General features: G+C 56.0%; 1 protein-coding gene across 2 annotated transcripts; it reads left to right on the top strand.

Annotated features, from left to right (window-relative positions):
• The first annotated feature begins 10,476 nt into the window (after window positions 1-10,476).
• NR1D1 (nuclear receptor subfamily 1 group D member 1) lies at window positions 10,477-17,983 on the top strand. Of its 2 annotated transcripts, none has more exons than XM_045888969.1 (8): window positions 10,477-11,111; window positions 13,886-14,221; window positions 14,422-14,510; window positions 14,591-14,735; window positions 15,078-15,721; window positions 16,032-16,217; window positions 16,753-16,963; window positions 17,653-17,983. In XM_045888969.1, the coding sequence occupies exons 1-8, from the start codon at window positions 11,081-11,083 to the stop codon at window positions 17,850-17,852; spliced, it is 1,842 nt and encodes a 613-aa protein (XP_045744925.1). In that variant the 5' UTR covers window positions 10,477-11,080; the 3' UTR covers window positions 17,853-17,983. The 2 variants fall into 2 exon arrangements, with proteins under 2 accessions (XP_045744925.1, XP_064438555.1); XM_064582485.1 differs by lacking the exon at window positions 10,477-11,111 and adding an exon at window positions 11,138-12,250.
• The last annotated feature ends 1,143 nt before the right edge of the window (window positions 17,984-19,126 follow it).

Genomic DNA, 19,126 nt, shown 5'->3' with positions numbered 1-19,126 from the left:
ATTTGTCCCTCAAAGTCATAGAGGTCATGAATAGTAGTCCAAGAGTTACAGGTCCTAGGGCCCAAAGAGGGGGCCCTTATTGTAACCAAGTAGCCGGCTCTCCAGGGGCACGTGTGGAAGGGAATGGGAGGAGTCCGAGGGCACCTATTTTCAAGGGAAACATCCGAAAAGCGAGTAAGCTAGAACATTAAAGACCAGGGACACTTGCTCTCCTATAACTCAGCATCTGTCAGCGCTCCCATTACCAGGTGCTATTTCCAGAGTCCCGGGCTTATGGAGGAAAAGGGAGGGGCCCTGGTGGAGAGACAGTGGGAGACCCGTTGGGCTCCTCCCCCAGCCCAGCTGCAGTACCAGAGTTTCGCCACTCCGGGGCTCCCGAGCTCAACCACAGCCCCATTAGGGTAAGGGAGGAAGAGAGAATCTCCCAGCAGTGTGAGACGTCAGTGACAACCCTGAGCAGAGAGGTGACCTGGAGGTCATCTGCTCTGAAGCTGCAGACCCTCCACATGGCCGTTGGGAAGGCATCCAGCCTCAACCCTTCTGTCCAAAAGGGACCTGTGGCGCTGGGAACTAGCTCCCATCTCTTACCCTCACCCTCTTCTCTGTGGTTATTTCCTCCCCCTCGTGTTTCCTTCCCCTCTCCCCAAACTCAGGGTGGGAGCACCACCACCATCCCGCCCCCACCTCCAACCCCCAGCCTGTCAGAGTCCTGAGGAATGTTCTCACCCTGGCTGGGTGCCAGGCTGTGGACTTCCTGGGCTTTGGGGGTGGGGCTTGGCGGAGGGGAAGCCCTTTGGAGAGGAGAGCCATCCAGCCCTGCACTGCCTGCGTGCTCTCCCCCTCATGAGCGCGCGCGCGCTCTCTCTCCCTTAAGTAAAAGGCTCATCTATCATTCTCTGTCACCACCACCTAATTTCCTCCCCCTACAATAGCATTTCCTTGCCAGGGCAAAACATCCACAATCTGGAGGCAGTGGGCATCCTAAATACTGTGGCTCGTAGTGAGAGAGAGGGAAAACACCCCTTTCAGAGCCTGCCTTCCTGTTGCAGAAGCCTATAGCTGGAAGGAGAGGCCCAGTTGCCAGGGTCCTGAGGTAAGGGGTTTGTAAATGGTAATTCGGTTGTAGGGCTTCTTCTGGATCCTTCTCAAAACCTCAGATCTAAGGAAGTACATGCATCTCTATATAGTAAAGCTTGGGAGTGGATTTCTGCATATCTGACCACCTCTACTCAGCCTTCATATCCCTGAAATAAATCAGTCGAAATCTGAACTCACCGGCCCACATCAAGCCAAGGAAATCTTTCCAGTCCCTGCAGACTGGGGTGGGTTCAGCAAGAATGGGGAGCAGGCAGAAACCACTTCCAAATCTAGTGCCTAGAGACCAGGCCTGACAGAGACTTCTGGCTCCCATCCGAGGGGTCACTGCTCAGAAATGTTTGTGTATTTGAGGTTTGGACTAGCTTCTGATATTGTCCACAAATGACAAAGTGACAACTCAGTCCTGCAGTACCCCCTGCCTGTGGTCCCTCCGTGCCACTTTTGCAGCCTCTCTCCCTGACGTCATCTGCAGACCTGTGCCAGATTCCCAAGTTCCTATCTTGAAACCTCAGCCCCCACACCCAGGGCCTAGGGGAGAGCCGATGTAGGTCAATGCAGCTGAGCCTGCAGGGCTGTCTGCTCCTTGAGTCCAGAGCCTTTCAGGCACAGAGAGGAACCCTTGCAGAGAGAAGTGAGAGAAAGGGCTCTGTGAGAACCAGAAGAAAGCATATTTCTTAAAAAAAATGAAGCAGGGAGAGGCCAGGAATCAACTGGTCACACTTGAGACAGTAATGGGATCTTTGCTCCTGAGAGGCTATGTGTGATGGAAGAGAAAAGGCCAGAGGAGAGGGGCTGAGCATGGGTCTCATCTCTGCCCGCCCCCCCCATGCCTTACCCTTGCCCTGTTTGCCTGTGGATCTGGGGGGGGATCTGGGGGACATCTGATCTGATGTCCATTCCCCCAGTCACTTTGCTTTCCAGGCTCAGGTTTCATTCTCAGGAGCCTTTGTGATTTGCCTTAGAGACCCTCTGCTTCCTCTGGTCACAGTTTCTGGGGCTCAGGAAGCTAGAGTAGGCCAGAGTTGTCCCCACCCTCCCCCATTGAAAGACTTTTCCTGCTTGTTATCTGTTAAAGTCATTTTGCCTGGGGTACTTCCAACCCTCTGGGACCCCATTCCTTTTCTTGGCTCTCCCCACCCCTGTCTCTGAGATCCCAAGGAGGGTGTGTGCATGTGTGCACTTATGTGCATGGTGTTCATATTCTCTTAGTTATGCATGGGGAGTCAGGGACCTATGGCTCTAACTAGCTTGGGGTTCCCATGGTCAGGAAAAATAGACAAGGGACCAGTTTTTACCTCCAGCCTCAAAACAATTTAAGCCACAATCAACTGGTTGGTTTGGGGGGTTTTTTAAGATTTTTTTTTTTTTTTTTTGAGAGAGAGAGACAGACATAATGAGAGAGAGCACAAGCCAGGAGGAGAGGGAGAAGCAGGCTGCCCGCTGAACAGAGAGCCCAGTGCAGGGCTCCATCCCTGGGATCATGACCTGAGCTGAAGGCAGATGCTTAACCGACTGAGCCACTCAGGCACCCCCACAATCAACTGTTCTTTTTTTTTTTTTTTTAAGATTTTATTTATTTGACAGTGAGAGACACAGCGAGAGAGGGAACACAAGGAGGGGGAGTGGGAGAGGAAGAAGCAGGCTTCCCAAGGAGCAGAGAGCCCAATGTGGGGCTCGATCCCAGGGCCCCGGGATCACGACCTGAGCCGAAGGCAGACGCTTAACGACTGAGCCACCCAGGCGCCCCCACAATCAACTGTTCTAATAGGAGTCTCAGTTACAGGATGAAAAGTAGGTAAGATGAAGAAAGGATAAATAATTATGACCCTAGCCTTCACTTCCTTTATTCTTCCCCAGTACCTTCCTCTCCCTTTTCAGATCTCAGTCACTCATCCTCCCACTACTTGTCTGCTCTCATTTCCAGAATCCTTGCACACAGTAGTCACTTGATAAATGCTTTTTACACTGAGTCAAACCGAATCTGGTTGTGCTCTCTGGCTAAACCTAGCTGAAAAAGCACAGAAGGGGAAGGGGGGCATTCCCCAGATCTTGGGCTAGACCCTGCAGGACTGATTGCTAGGGAACAACACCTCAGAGCAGCATGCTCACCTCAGCATGCATCTGAATCCCCTGCAGGGCTGGGCTCTACTGCCAGAGTTTCTGATTCAGCAGGCCTGGGCTGGGACCTGACAGTTTGTCTAACAGGTGCCCAGGTGATGCTGACCCCGCTCCTAATCCTGGGGCCACCAGCGCATCCCGAGAACCACGGTGTTAGGGAAGCACAGCCCCTTACCCTAATGCTCGCCATGGGGACCCGATTGGTTCCAATATTACATAGTTTAAGGGGAAGAAACAGGTGACAATTGGAAACATGACCCCTGCTCAGCCCTCCACCCCAACGTGGATAGGGATCTAAGATAGGGCAAGGGCCGCAGAAGTCGGGGACGGACTGATAATCTCTTCTATGTCATTTAAAACAGCCCATGGACTCCATCCTTGTTGAAAGTCACTTCCCAAAAACATGTTTTGCAGCAACAGCAAAGGAGCACTAGGAATTTCCTGTGGCGAGGCAGCGCCAGCGTGGGGAGGGGAGAGGCGGTGCGGTGCGGAGCGGAGAGCCTTCCCTTGGCTCGGGCAGGGCCACGTGCCCCACCCCCTCGCTTGCACATGTCTCCGCCACCGCCGCAGCAGCCGGGCTGTTTATGAGCGAGTTGTTGTGGTAGAAATGGAGCAGGCTGCACATGCCCAGGCCATGTGACCCCGGGCAGCCCGCGTGAGCCACGGCCCGGCACAAACACGCTCAGCCGGCCTCCCTGGGCCAGAGAAACAGGAGGAAAGATGGGGAAGGAGCAAAAGGGCACTAGGCTCCCTTCTCCCTATCCCCAGGCTCTTTATCCTGCTTCTGTCTCCTTTGTCTCTCCTGAACCACTGGGGGAGCAAATACGCAGGAAAGAAACATGGTTTTCCCGGGCATAGTCTCCTCCCAGGCAACCCAGTGGCGTTTATAGGCCCAGAGCCCTAGGCCCCATATGAACAAAGGCCTTCCCAAGCCAAGAGCACAGGATGGCTGCCCCTAGCCCTGGACTGGAGTTGATGTGTCAACGTCAGCCCGGAGCCAAGACTTGGTTTCCCTGCAGCCTGGGCTCCCCAAAGCAGGCTGCCTGGCCCCCTCTTTCTAGGAAGGAGGATGCCACACAGAGACGCAGCAAATGCCCATTCCGGGATTAGAACAAGGAGAGTTCAGGGATTTGTGGGGTCAGGGACAAGAAGCCAGGGTTGTTTCTTGCAGCAGTGGTCTGTGGGACAGGAAAAGGAAAGTCCCTCTGCCAGTTGGGGATAGGGAGGGGCTGAGGGTGGGGTGGGGGGGTGGGGGGATCTGGAGGAACTTCACACTATCCCCGGTCCAGCTGGAGAACAAACGCTAGTGTGAAAGGCAAGCTCAGCCTCCATCCCTCATGGAAGTGTCCCCTCCCATCCACCTGGCCCTCCTGGACCCATGGAGTCCGTCTCTCAGCACTCTAACCCCAGACCCCCACTGCAGCCCTCTGCTCAGGCCACCTCCCCAGCCCCCCACCCCCCGCCCCTGACCCCGTTTCTGAGCAGCAGTGCCACTTGCTGGGATGTGAGACCGTGCTGGAGTCAGGCGGACAGTAGGTTAGCAGGAACAAGCAAAAGAAACGAGCACGACCCACATTTCCTCATCGCACCAAAACTTCCCAGATCCTGCATTGCAGAGCTAGCGCTTTTTTTTTTTTTTAATCTCTGCTGGGCCCCTACACACGTCTGCATTTTTGCAACCAGCACAGATTTTTTTTTTTCAGGGTGCAAACTGTGCATTCTAATGAGCCAAAGCTCCTTCCTGTGGCATTGAAAATCTCTTTGGCAAATTGCTTCTCCCCCCTTTACCCCCCAATTTAGAAGAAGGGGGGGATCCCAAATTTGCGAAGTCAAAGTCGCATCCTGTCTTTCTCTCTCCTTCTCCTGCCCCCCCTCCCCCAAGATACTGCAGTGTTTCCGGCCCAACTCACAGCTGCAGACCAGGGGAGAGGGATGGGAGGAGGGAAAAATGAGCTTCTTTCCTTCTTTCCATGCAGGCTGAGCTTGGAGGGGCGGGGGATGCTTTTTTTCCTGGGCAGCCCATTGCACCCCTCCTTTCCCTCCCCATCCCAGCCAGTGTTTATGTAAGCCTCCCAGAAGCGACACACAGGGCCCCTGATGTCTGCCCAGGCCATGGTTCCTCCGAGGTCCGTCCTGCTCACGAGGACTGTCATGAGCCTCTGGCCTCCCCCAGGCAACTACGAGGAGATCTGCAGAGGCCCAAGGAATGGGGATAAGGAGAGGGTTCGACCTAGAGCTTGTGGTAAGAGGTGGAAACAGAGGCAGGCACCGCAGGTACCCCTTCACTCCCCACACACACTCCCCTGCATCTCAGTCCTACAGAGGCTCAAGGACAGACAACGGGCCTTTGCCAGGCCTAGAAGACAAAACCACCAGTAGGCTCCAGCAGCAGCATAGCAAAGGTTGGACAGGATGGCCTTGGCATAGCATGTGCTGGATGCCAGCACCCCCCAACCCGGGGGGAGGAACCCCATGCCAGAAAGAGGGTGATCTGAGACTTAGTCTTCCACTGCTAAGGACAGTCCATGTACCTCCTGGATCCTGTGATGTGAGTGGGATCCTGGCCTCTAAAAGGGGGACCTCTTTCTGGTTCCCCAAAGCATCTGCTGAAGAAGCGTTGGCCTAGGATGGTGGATGGCTTTAGAAGGGCTGTACTTAGAGGTGCACATTGCTCAAGCAGATACATGGGGGAGGTAAGATGTTGTTTCCTTAGGGCTTCATACATAACTTTAGGGGCCCTCCCTACTCTCATTGAACGAATCCGTTCTTTTTCATTTTTTTAATTAAACATTTTTATTTTATTTATTATTATTATTTTTTACAACATAGTGATTCAACATTTACATACCTTACAAAACGCTCACCACAATAAGCCTAGCTACCATCTGTCACCATGTGAAGTCATAGGAACCACTCCGTTAATACATCTCCTCAAGGAAGCACCATGGTGCTTTAAAGGGCCCTGACCTACCTGCCCCCTCCCCTTGTCACCAGCTGTGGATCCCAAAGTCAGAGGGGGAGAAGAGGGTTCAGATGCCTGCTGCCACCTCTGGAGGGGTCTCTGTGGACATGAGTTTGCTATGTGTTTCTTGCACCCTCTCCTGGCCCCCGGCTCCCTTTACAACCGCACAAGGGGAATGTGGGAGGGAGATAGGGGAGAGGATAAGGAAGAGGAAATGTGGGCCTGGCAAGGTGAGGTACCTGTGGGGACAGGGGTAGGGGTGCTTTAGGCTTCTCTCTTCTTGTTGACGCGCCACCCTTCCAAGCAGCATTATTGCTTAGGAAACACCAGGACGAGATGGCCGCTCAGAGGTTTTGGTGTTTCAGTCGAAGTGATCATTTTCTCCAAGATGGACAGTCTTGCTAGTGGAAACAGCTGTACCCTCAGACCTGGGGTCGGATTCCCAGCACTCCTGTTTTCACTGTGACGTTGACAGTGGTAGTCCCAAGAGGTAGCTGGGGGAGCTTTAGCCCCTCCAAAATCTCCACTGACTCCACCACTTTTTGATGCGATGTCTTCTCAATCTTCAGGGCCTCACTTCAAGGAGAGCTTCAAGGCAAACCGCCCAGCCTCTGCCGCATCCCGGGCAAACTAACAAACATCTCAAAGTCTCAGGTTCCCTATCTCTGGAAGAAGAATGAGACCTGCAGCATAGTGTTATGGATATTAAATTAGATAATATATGTAAACCACTTAGCCCAGAGCCTGGCATACAGTTGGTACTTAATACATGCGTATTATTTCCTTTCCTTGGAGAAAGGAGTAGTGAGGTAGGAATAGAATCTGAGGCAAAAACACGTCTGTGGAACTCAGCCCTAGACCATGCTTCACCCTCTCTTTCTCCAGCTCCAAAAGAACAAATCAGCTCAGACTTGGGCCCTCCTGTGGTATGTTCTTGAAATTCTCCCCCAAGACATCAACGCTTTGGGTGGGTGAAGGAAAGCCAGCTGGCCCTTTCGAGAATAGGAGAAGAATCTAGGAGGGCAAGGCATGAATCTCTCCCAGGCACAGGGCTACTTCCCTGATTCTGGAGCATCCCCAGGGTTTCTGACCCAGGTTTGCATCACCTGGGCAGGGAGGTTAGTCCCCTGGGCAATGATTTGCTTGGTGAGAAAGGAGGGGGAAGAGAAGGCACCTACTGAAGCCTGACCTGGTTTCCAGCAAGGACCCACCCTCAGTCAGTCAGTCAGTCAGTCAGTCAGTCAGTCAAGCAGTCAGCCCAAGATTTAGGCCACGCAGGATTTGCCCAGGGCGTTGCCCTGTTACCCAGAACAACACACTGGCAAGGAGCTTAGATCCTGGATCAAACACACACATCTGTGCACACTCATACCTTTTACACACACACACACTCAGTCTCTCACTCTTATGATCATATGCATACTCTGACTAGAATTTAGAGCTCTTGATCCCTTTCCTTCCCCTGCTTTAACTGTGCTGTCCAAAGAAATCCAGGAGAATTTAAAGACATATGTGGAAACACACATGATCCAACCCTGTCCCACAATAGGGAGGTCAGTCCTCAGACTCTGAGGAATCTGAGTAGAAAGAAGTGTGTGCAACATGGAGCCTGGGCTGTGCCTTGCTGTGCCAGGTCTTGGATATGCATCCATTCCACATGGTTCTAAGCTGAGCACTGTTTATTAAGAGTCCAGTTCCTTCTTGGGCTGAATTTGGCTATCGGAGGAACGGGGTGTGTGTGTGTGTGTGTAGAAGTGAACTGGAATGTCCAGCTGTCAGGAGAGGTGGGAGTCTGTTGAATTGCACCTGTTGTCTTAAGGTCAAGGTTGAGGTCAAAGAGAGGCCAAAGCTAGATTCCAGTCCAGGTCCCCAAAGGCCAGACTACTCAGCCTTTTCCCCCTCCCTTTGGTGGCTCTGGGTCCCATAGGTCTCTGTCCTCCTGCCAGTAGCTGCTGGTAGTAGAAGGAATGGGGTGGATAGACTAGAAGCTTCTGGAGCCAAGAAAGAGTCCTGCCTCTTCATTCTTCTATATCCTTCCCTCCAATTGTAGAAGAAAGATCCCAAAGTTACTTCTTTGTCAGGGAAAAAAAAAGGAGGGGTGCCCTATAAGAAGTGCTGCAGGGGAAGGAGGGAGCAGAGGTAACCCCCTCCCCTTTGCTTCCTCCCTCCCAGCCTCCGCCTTCATACCTCACTCAGACTGCAAAACAACCCAGCTCCTTGCCAAGAGTTAGGCTGACTGAATTTCAGCTCTCCCTGCCTTTGCTTCCTCTTCCCTCTCCCTGGCTGCAAACTCAGGGAGAGATTCTTGACCCTTGGCCCTTTCCCTATAGGGAAAAAGAGCAACAAGTAGAACAGGGGGTGGACAGAATCATGAGCAATGAACAGAGCTGTGGGCCTCAGGGAGGGTCCAGGACAACTAAGGGGAGTGTGCTGGTGCGGGTGCTGGGGCTGGTAGGGCACTAGAGGTCACGCCAAGGGCCCTGATCTTGAATCCAGCCTTGGCAGATACCTGAGCTCTGGCCCTGGCCATGAAGAAGAGCCAGGAAGAGCACAGAGAGCATGCAGTACTGGACACAGCAGCTCACCTCCCAGCATTCCCTCCAGAGCCCAGCAGGAGGGGGAGGGGAGAAGGCTGAGGTCAGAACCAAGTTTTTCCTGAAAAGCCTCTTTCCTTGTTTGTCCTAGCCCCTCCCAGGCCCTCCCAGGCTCGCTGGGCTACAGCTTCCCAGCCCTGGGCCAGAGGCCCAGGACAGGCCAGGGAAGAGCCCACTGTCTTCTCTCTCCCACTTTTCCTTGGGGGCGGGGGCATAAAGCTGAAGTCCAGACTATTCTAAGGAGCCCATTTGAGGGAGCACATCTCCTGGGAGTCAGAGGGTCAGTGGTCAAGCCAGCTACTCAGTCACCTCCTCTCAGTCAACCTCACTGTCCTCTCTTGGTTCGCGCGCGTCCTCACCACCCAGGTTCCTCCTTCCTTGGTGCCCACACTCCTCCTTTTTTCCACCTCTCTGGTGACTGTCATGTTTCCAGGCATCTCTCAGTGCTGCCCCAGGAGCTGTCTGTGAACAAGTGGGGAAGGGCTTCTTGTGCAGGGAAACAAAAACAAAAACAAAAACCTCCCTAGAAGCGCTGGGACAAGGAGGAATTAGCAGGAAGCAGCAGGTGGCTCAGGCTCACTTGGCTGCTTGAAGAAGAGGCCCCATCTCTCCCCACAGTCCCAAGTCCTCGAGCAGGAGAGACCCATTTCCACCAGTGGGATAATTGCTGCTCTGAAGGGAGATGCTGGCTGTTTCTAACCCCTGGTCAGTGTTTCCCTTGCATGTCCGCCCATCTCCCTGCTGTTTAGGGTGGGCGGAGGGAACTAGGAATGAATGTCTGACCTTGGGCCACCCACTTCTTCTAGGCCTCATTTTCTTCTTACCGAGGAAAGGGGGCAGGGGTTAAGGTGATCTTCAAGTTCCCTTCTGAGTTCCCTTCTGTGGGATCTATATGCTGCACTCAAGCATTGGTGGTGGGGGGATGGGGTGTCACTCTGCCCCCAGACCCCTGCCTCACCTTTGGCCCCATTACTTTACGACCTCAAAGCACTTTCACCATGAAGTTCCCCTCCCTGGTCTTTTTTATTTCCCAGACAAAGGGAAATGACTCACCCCAAAGTCACCTCAAATGAGTGGGGTGGTGTCATACAAGCAAACAGGGAGTCCCTAGGGACAACGTCACCCCCATGGCAACAACTCCTTTCCCTAGGGGTGTTCTCCCTAAGGAGACTAGAAGGAAAAAGGGGTCACATTTCCTTTTGGTCTCAGGACTTGGCCCTGCAGCAGAAACTCAGCTTAAGTTCCTTACTCTGGGGATATCTGCCCCCCCCCCCCCCCCCCCCCCCGCTACTTGTCATCTCTCCCTGTGTCACCAGGAACCTCAAGGCGAGGTCAGTCCTGCAATCACGTGAAGCCCTCACGTTTGCAAGGTTTGCAGAAAGAGCCTGTTAGCTTTGATCTCCCAGGGAGCAGCCAAGCTGGCCAGTCCCTCCCCAGGAATTCACATGCCTCTGCCATACAGGCTTTCCAAACACGCCACCCTGACTTTTCAGTGCACCCCACCCCATTCGGTTCTTAGCTCCTCCCCGGCCCCAGCAACGGCTTTTGCAAGGCAGAAAGGGGGAGATAAACGCAGTCCGCCCACTTTGCCAGTGGACTACAAATCCCGACAGGCTTAGCGTTACGCAGGCGCACGGAGCTCAACGTGCCTGCTGCTGGAAAAGTGTGTCACTGGGGCACGAGGCGCTCCCTGGGATCACATGGTACCTGCTCCAGTGCCGCGTGCGGCCCGGGAACCCTGGGTTGCTGGCGCCTGCGCAGAGCCCTCTGTCCCAGGGAAAAAGGCTGGGGCAAAAGGCGGCTGAGATTGGCAGAGTGAAATATTGCTGCCGAGGGAACGTAGCAGGGCACACGTCTCGCTTCTTTGCGCCTGGGTGCCCCCTTTCTCCCCATCACCTACTTACTTCCTGACTGCATCCTCTCTCCCTCTGGGACTTTTGCACCGGGAGCTCCAGATTCGCTACCCTGCAGCGCTGTGAAGCCGTCAGGCAGTGGCACCCCGTGCACTGCAGAGACCCGACCCTCCTTGCTACCTTCCAGCCAGAACTACAGCAGGCTGATTTCCCCCCTCCCCCACACTCTGCTCTTCCCATGCAAAGCAGACCTCCGTTGCCTCTGCGTCCTACCCTTCTGCAGGGCGGCAGTCCGGCCACCCTGAGACCTTGCTGCAGGGTGCCTCGGATCCTGCTTGTGATCCGCGGGGTCCATTCCCCGCCCTCAGTCACTGCCCAGGGGGCGACAGCGGCATTTGCAACCTCCAGTTTGTGTCAAGGTCCAGTTTGAATGACCGCTCTCAGCCGGTGAAGACATGACGACCCTGGACTCCAACAATAACACAGGTACCGGGGTTCCTTTACTATCATCATTCTTTGTCACTGTCTCCTCACTTCCATATATGCCTTAGAACAAGAGGAACTTTGTAAGGGACTGGGGACTCCCTTGGCCCGGGGATTTGCTAGCATAATGGGGACCATAGGCTGGGATTTCAAGAGCGAGTTGTTCGTCCTGGGAATGCGCCCGGAGGCGCCCCACCACCACCTCTCAGAGTCCCAAAGCTCCTTTTAGCCCGAAAGACTCGGATCCCGGGCAGGAGGTAATGGAGAGCGGGTACGTGTGGTAAGATGCACAGTTTTGAGGGACTGGGAGCTTTGGAGCAGAGCCCCAAACGCCCCTACCCTCCCCTCCCCCCTCGCTGCAGCTGTGGCATGCCTGGCTTTCTCGGAAAGAGGACCCCTCTCCTTCCTCTCCTCCTCCTCCCCTAGTTCCTGCAAGCTCAAGGGAACCCGAGAAGCATTGGGGCGATAGGGGCTCCAGGCGGGAGGGACTGGGGGGAATGGGTCGGATCTCACTGGGGAATCCTCAGTGACAGTAGGGAGCGGCACTTGAGGCGCCAGCAGAGTGGTGCCCTGCCCCAGGGAGGACACCCACAGCGACCGGGAGGCCCGGAGGGCTCACATGGCTGCGGAGTCGGGCCCACGTGCTGCGTTTGTTTTCATTCAGCAGAAGCCGTGGCCGCCACCCCATTGGTCGTTGCCTTCCGGCCCCGTTACATAATGAGCTCCGCCCCCCCGGGTCGCCCCGGCAACGCGTGTTCCCTTCTCTCCTCCCCTCAGTTGCCCCGGCCCGGCTGGCGTTTGGGGCCCAGCCCAGGACCCGGAGGCCCGGGAGGGGCGGGACGGGGGCGGGGCTGCTGCTCCCGATTGACGGGAAGGGGAGAGGGCGGGGCCCCGAGTTCCGGGGTTCCTCGTTGGGGAGCCACGTGCAGGAGGCACACGTGGAGTGGGGACGTGAGGCCGGCTGAGGGCCCGGCTCCCGCCCCGCCCCGCCAAGATCTGGGTGAAGCTGGGCTGACTCACCGCCCCCGCCTGCCTCCTTTTCCTGTCCGCCTGCCTGGGGCCCCCTTTCTCCCCATCACCGAAGCAGAGTAAGATGGAGCCATCCGTGACCTCTCGTGGCCTCATGTTTACACTCCTCAATGGTACCTCACATCTAGCCACCCTTCTCCTCGTTCTTTTCCTTTTTATTCTGTTTGCACCTACTTCACTTTATTGCCTTTAGACTCCGTTTCGCCGCGTTCCAAATTCTTGCTGTTCCTGGAGCATCTCTTTCCTTAGTCCTGCAAACACACTGTCTTAACTCCCCACCCCCACCAAGCAAGCAGCAGTTTGTCACGAAGGACTTCCCCAGAACAGCTACATCCCAGAATCGTAACTGAAGATTTCACCTTTTTTTCCTTTTTTTTTTTTTTTCTCTTTACAGAAAGGAAAACTGAGACCCAGGGAGGGGAGTTAATTTCCTCTAGGTCACAAATCAAGTTGGTTGTGATAGATCTAAATCTAGAACTAGACTCTTTGGGGCATGCCCCTTACTTCCAGGTTCGGATTATCTTTGGATGAAGGTCTTACTCCCTTTTGGGGGATGGGTGAATTAGGTCAGGTTCATTTACCACCAAATAATATCCCATTTCCCCTCCCACCTGAACCCTGAAACTGTAGGAGCTGATCTGTTGTGCAACTATTTTACTGGGAACTGGGTTCACCCTGACCAACCTTGAGCTATTTTAAGGTTGCCCTGCCCAGCTCTGTGTGTGTCAGTGGGTGAGCAAGACATGTGCCTCTGGATACACGGTGACATGGCTTGTGTCGGCTCACACGTGTCCTAGGATCCTCCCTTCTCCCACCCCGCCTGTGGCAGGCCAAGCTAGGTGCCTGGCAAAGGTGTGGCAGGCAGGTCACCTTTTCTCCTCCTAATACCACGGGAACACAGCCACCTGGTTGGCAATGTAACCAGAGGGCCGAAGTCCCTAAATGGCTGGAGAGCCAAGGTCATTGTCACCAGGCTGAGAGATCTAGAAGGGAATTTCCAAAGCCTTAGGCTGGACAATTTTTTTTTCATGTCCACCTCCCGCAATGTGCACTGCTAAGTCTTTCCTGGACTCGGAGGGAGAATCCGCTCTGACTCTTCCTCTTGGAGGCCAGGGGAACCAGCCTGGGCAGGTTCAGTACCTTCAGTATCTTGGGAGAATATGTCTTCCAGTTTTGGGGGAATGTGACTGGCTTACTCTTGTTAAGACCTCTACTCTCGTCAGCGTTGGCTAGCTGGCCCTCCATAGTCTCATCCCTGGAATGGGCTTGGTGTTAACATTGGCAGCTGTTTTTTTGGGGGGGGGTAGGGGAAACTGGGCATTCTGAATGGGTCTCAAAGGCTCATCCCATTGTCAGGTCTGCCTCTGACAACTCAATCATTAGCAGCAGGCGATATTCCCAGGGAAGGCGTCCGGGGCAGGGGCCGGTGGGCGGGGGGGTTACATACGTGAGATGCCTGCAGAGGTCCTGCCTCTAGGGAGGCACCTCACACCCAAGGCAGAAGCTGAATGTGCCCTGCAAAGGGTCTTGGGGTGTTGGTTGGCCATGTCATGTCTGGTACGTGTTGGGGAGTTGCTCACTGCGGCTCTTCCTGGGACTCCCAAGATTCAGGGTTCCACATGGTTAACTTCTGAGCATCCAGCAGTGTTTGGGAGAGGAAGGTGGGGGGGGGGCGATGAGCATAGTGGTGCCCTGGGACCAAAGATATTTGGCGGCTGACACCCCCTTCCCTTGTGTTCTCCTGCCAGGTGGTGTCATCACCTACATTGGCTCCAGCGGCTCCTCCCCAAGCCGCACCAGCCCTGAGTCTCTCTACAGCGACAGCTCAAATGGCAGCTTCCAGTCCCTGACTCAAGGCTGCCCTGCCTACTTCCCACCGTCACCCACGGGCTCCCTCACCCAGGACCCAGCTCGCTCCTTTGGGAGCATTCCACCCAGCTTAAGCGATGATGGCTCCCCTTCTTCATCTTCCTCATCATCGTCCTCCTCCTCCTTCTATAATGGGAGCCCCCCAGGGGGTCTACAAGTGGCCCTGGAAGATAGCAGCCGAGTGTCCCCCAGCAAGAGCACCAGCAACATCACCAGTGCGTAAATTTCCAGCTGATCTGGGGAAAGGCGGCCAGGCCTAGGTTGGGACTTGGCGTTCCCATGACACCGTTATTCTATTCGCGGGGCCTTCCCCGGCCTCAGGGCTTTCTCCTAGAGTTGCACCAGCCGCTGTCCAGCCCATCTCTGGCTGCTCAGACGGCCCTCCTGCTCACCCGCGGCCTCTCTCTTCCCGCAGAGCTGAATGGCATGGTGCTCCTGTGTAAAGTGTGCGGGGACGTGGCCTCGGGCTTCCACTACGGCGTGCATGCCTGTGAGGGCTGCAAGGTGAGGCGGGGTGGGGGTAAGGGCGGACGCGCAGGCCTGGCCTGGACAGAGATGCTCACTAGCTGCCCCCATCCTTCCAGGGCTTTTTCCGTCGGAGCATCCAGCAGAACATCCAGTACAAAAGGTGTCTGAAGAACGAGAATTGCTCCATTGTCCGCATCAATCGGAACCGCTGCCAACAGTGTCGCTTCAAGAAGTGTCTCTCCGTGGGCATGTCTCGAGACGGTAGGGCGGCACCGTTGCCCCGCAAGCGTCCCCCCCACGCCCCCCCTCCACCCAGAGTTCCTGAGTTCATCCCTCCCCTTAAAATGTCCCAACGGAGACCCGTCCCGCCGTGAGGCTCCTTTGCGTCGGGGACGCCCCTCTTTCATCCTCTCGGGTGAACACACTTCTCTCCTGTTCACTCCTTCCCTACTTGGAAACCCCCCCTCTGTGGGCAGGGCCTTGGTTCTGGTTTTGATGTGGAACCCCGAGCCTTGAGGGCCTTGCCCTTTCAGGAGGGAGGAAGGAAGAGAAGCACGTGAGCGTGTATGAGAACTTCCTGACGCTGCTCTCATCCCGCCACAGCTGTGCGCTTTGGGCGCATCCCCAAACGAGAGAAGCAGCGGATGCTTGCCGAGATGCAGAGCGCCATGAACCTGGCCAACAACCAGCTGAGCAACCAGTGCCCGTTGGAAACCTCGCCCGCCCAGCACCCGACCCCAGGCCCCATGGGCCCCTCACCACCTCCCGCTCCGGCCCCCTCACCCTTGGTGGGCTTCTCCCAATTCCCACAACAGCTGACGCCTCCCAGGTCCCCGAGTCCTGAGCCCACGGTGGAGGATGTGATATCCCAGGTGGCCCGGGCCCACCGAGAAATCTTCACCTATGCCCATGACAAGCTGGGCACCTCACCCGGCAACTTCAATGCCAACCATGCGTCCGGCAGCCCTCCGGCCACCACCCCACACTGCTGGGAGAGTCAGGGCTGCCCTCCTGTCCCCAATGACAACAACGGCATGGCTGCCCAGCATCATAATGAGGCCCTGAATGGTTTACGCCAGGCTTCCTCCTCCTACCCTCCCGCCTGGCCCCCTGGCCCTGCCCACCACAGCTGCCAGCAGCCCAACAGCAATGGGCACCGTCTCTGCCCCACCCACGGGTACCCAGCCCCAGAAGGTGAAGCCCCTGCCAACAGTCCACGGCAGGGCAACTCCAAGAACGTTCTGCTGGTGAGGGCACTGGGGGGTGAGATGGGCAGGGGGCCTGGGAGACTGGGTTTAGCAGAAGGCAGCTGGGTGTGCCTGGACGCTAATGCAGGAATATCCTCTTGCCCGGGGAGGATGCTCAGCCCTGCAGTAAGGGCTCTGCCTGCGAATCCCTGATCTCCACCTGGCACCTGATTGCTACTGTACCTAAAAGACCCATCCTCTGGGGCCACAGCCCCTAACCCAGGCAGAAGCTGGGGTCCAGCCCTGCTGGGGGAACCCATCTGAGCCAGCCTGGTTGATACTCCCTTCCCCAAACCCCTTCCTTCTCCAGGCGTGTCCCATGAACATGTACCCACACGGACGCAGTGGAAGAACCGTGCAAGAGATCTGGGAAGATTTCTCCATGAGCTTCACACCCGCTGTGCGGGAGGTGGTAGAGTTTGCCAAGCACATCCCTGGCTTCCGTGATCTTTCTCAGCATGACCAGGTCACGTTGCTTAAGGCTGGCACCTTTGAGGTGAGTGACCCTTTGTGCTCCCTGCTCTTGACCTTGAGAAGGATCCAGTGGAAAGACTTGGTGTCTGGGATAGGCAGGGGCTCTGAAAGGCTTTGGAACCCCGGTATCTCTGTTCTGGGAGACTCTGACTGCCGGAGGAGGGGGCAGAATCCCTCCCCGTCCTGCCTTGGGATGGCTGGGTCTCCTGTCATCTCAGCTGGGGTCTAATCACATCCCATTACCTTAAAATAACACCTTCGGGCACATTGCTACCCCCTTCCAGGCATGAGCAAATTCAGTTGGGTGAACTTTTGTGACCTTGCCCAAGGTCACGGGGAGTGACAAAGCTAAGACTCAGATCCAGGCCTGCTGGCCATCCCTCTCTCTCTCCCCCACCCCCACCCCACTGCCCATTCAGAAACCACCCCCACTCTTTCCTGAGAAATCTAAGGCAGCACCACTGAAACCCTCTGGAAAAGTTCAGGGTCAATTTGGCAAGTGCTCCCCCCACCCCACCCGAGGATGACGGTCCCTGTCCTCCCCACCCCCCGCTTAGGTGTTGATGGTGCGCTTTGCATCGCTGTTCAACGTGAAGGACCAGACAGTGATGTTCCTGAGCCGCACCACCTACAGCCTGCAGGAACTCGGAGCCATGGGCATGGGGGACCTGCTCAATGCCATGTTTGACTTCAGCGAGAAGCTCAACTCCCTGGCGCTTACCGAGGAGGAGCTGGGCCTCTTCACCGCGGTGGTGCTTGTCTCTGCAGGTAGGTCAAGCTCCCGCCTGAGCCTGACCCCGGGGGAGGAGGCGGACGCAGTTCAATTCAACACACCTTTTATGGAGCACCTACTCTACGCCAGGCCCTGCACCGGGCACTGGGGGTACAGACATGATTCAGACACAGTCTAGCTGGGGAGACAGACTCATGCCCGCCTAATTATAAAACAGTGAGATCAGTGTCACAGTAGAAGCATGAACCAAGGGCTTTGGAAGCACAGACAACTATTTCTGCCTGGGGGAGCTGGGGAAAGAGGTGACACTTGAGTGGGGCCTCACAGGACAAGTAAGATATTGCCAGGCAGAGAGGGGGAAGGGCATCCCGGGCAGAGGGAACTACAGAGCAAAAAGCAAGGGAGCCTGGATGCGTTCGGCCTGTTCAGGGAAGGAGAGTGGCCTTGTGGGCTGGGAGGTGACCAGCCCCGCTGAGCCTGCGCTCCCAGCTTTCAGCCACCTCCTGCTCTCGGGGCAGAGGCCGGGGAGGAGGAGTTGCGCTCCCCTCCTCCTCCTTCCCCCCGTGGGCCCTCTGAGGGGCGTCAGGGAGAGGGTGCACCAGCAGCAGCCGCGTCCTCCTCCTCCTCCTCGGGGACCTCCTCGGGGACCTCCTCGGAGACCTCCTCCGGTTCCTCCTCAGAGGAGCTCGGGGAGCCTGCCTCACTGCTGTCGTCTTCCCCACAGACCGCTCGGGCATGGAGAATTCCGCTTCGGTGGAGCAGCTCCAGGAGACGCTGCTGCGGGCTCTTCGGGCTCTGGTGCTGAAGAACCGGCCCTCGGAGACTTCCCGCTTCACCAAGCTGCTGCTCAAGCTGCCGGACCTGCGGACCCTGAACAACATGCATTCCGAGAAGCTGCTGTCCTTCCGGGTGGACGCCCAGTGACCCGCCCGGCCGGCCTTCTGCCGCTGCCCCCTTGTACAGAATCGAACTCTGCACTTCTCTCTCCTTTACGAGACGAAAAGGAAAAGCAAACCAGAATCTTATTTATATTGTTATAAAATATTCCAAGATGAGCCTCTGGCCCCCCGAGCCTTCTTGTAAATAACTGCCTCCCTCCCCCCATCACTGACCCTCCCGGCCTCCCCTATTTAAATCACTCTTCCCTCCCTCCACCTTATTCTCTAGCCCCCCGATTTGTTCTATTCCTGTCTCAAATCCAATAGTTCACAGCTGAGCTGGCTTCTGTGGTGTGTGCTCGTTTGGGGGGCTGGGTGGAAATATTGCCAAGCCTGGGGCACACCTCTCCATCTGGTCAGTTGGTGGGGTGGGTACTCTGCCAGCAGATGGAAGGATACAGGGAAACAGCACACAAATCTAAGGGGGGTGCCCAAGGGGGTTATTTTCATCATATATTTATTACATAAATATATAGTAAAATAGACGAGCAACAATTACCATAAAAATATCTTTCTTTAAAATCCTGACCCAAAACACAACGGGGTGAAAAATCGCACGTAACAGACATACTGATTGTCAACGTGGGGCAGGAGTAGGAGCCCCCCAAGTCACCCCTACCGGCCCCCCTCCCCCCTCCCTGGGGAAAGGGGACCTACCTCCTTCCCTGTTTCTGGCCACGACCCCCCTCCCCCCACCCCAGCACCAACTTCTCATACATTCAGTAGCGCCTCCAGGGAAGTGCCCCCTCCCCCCACCCAGGAGTTCCTGGGGCAGGAATTACTGTCCCCCTTATGGACGGTGTCTGTGTCACACGCCCTGCCCTCTCCCAGCCCTGTAGACCCGCCACCAGGGGAAGGGGTAGGGGCTCCTCCACCCCCACCCTCCCCAAGGCTGAGCAGGGAGGAGGCTGGATGAGGTATGTGTGTTCTGAGTGATGGGGGGGGATACTGAGATGGAGAGGCGGGGTGGTGGGCACGGGGGAGTGGTCATGGCTCTGGCACCCCCTTGTCCTGGCCTGGCCCATTCCCAGCAGTCCCTCCTCCCACCAATACTGCACCTGCTGCCCCGCCCCACCTGCCCTAGTGCCCCGGGCCAATACTGGGGGAGGCATGCTAAGCACCCACGTCAAGGCCATCCCCCACATTAGCACCAATGGCCCCCAGGAGAGGGCCCTGTCCCCCACTTCCAAAGCAGGGACTGGGACAGCTGCCTCTAGAGCAGGTGCGTGGTGCTCCTGAGTCCCCTGGCCCCTGCCCCAC

The sequence above is a fragment of the Mirounga angustirostris genome, unplaced genomic scaffold (assembly GCF_029215605.1).
Source record: "Mirounga angustirostris isolate CCGP_5_RB_7025 unplaced genomic scaffold, mMirAng1.0.hap1 SCAF_17, whole genome shotgun sequence".
Lineage (NCBI taxonomy): Eukaryota > Metazoa > Chordata > Mammalia > Carnivora > Phocidae > Mirounga > Mirounga angustirostris.
The sequence above is the reverse complement of the archived record's forward strand: the minus strand, read 5'-3'. Positions and strand labels throughout refer to the sequence as shown.

Bases quoted from the DNA above. Each gene is read 5' to 3' on its own strand.
- NR1D1 (XM_064582485.1), top strand. From the start codon at position 12,202: ATGGAGCCATCCGTGACCTCTCGTGGCCTCATGTTTACACTCCTCAAT. The intron at 12,251-13,885 runs GTACCTCACATC...TTCTCCTGCCAG, and splicing joins CATGTTTACACTCCTCAATG to GTGGTGTCATCACCTACATT. The intron at 14,511-14,590 runs GTGAGGCGGGGT...CCATCCTTCCAG, and splicing joins ATGCCTGTGAGGGCTGCAAG to GGCTTTTTCCGTCGGAGCAT.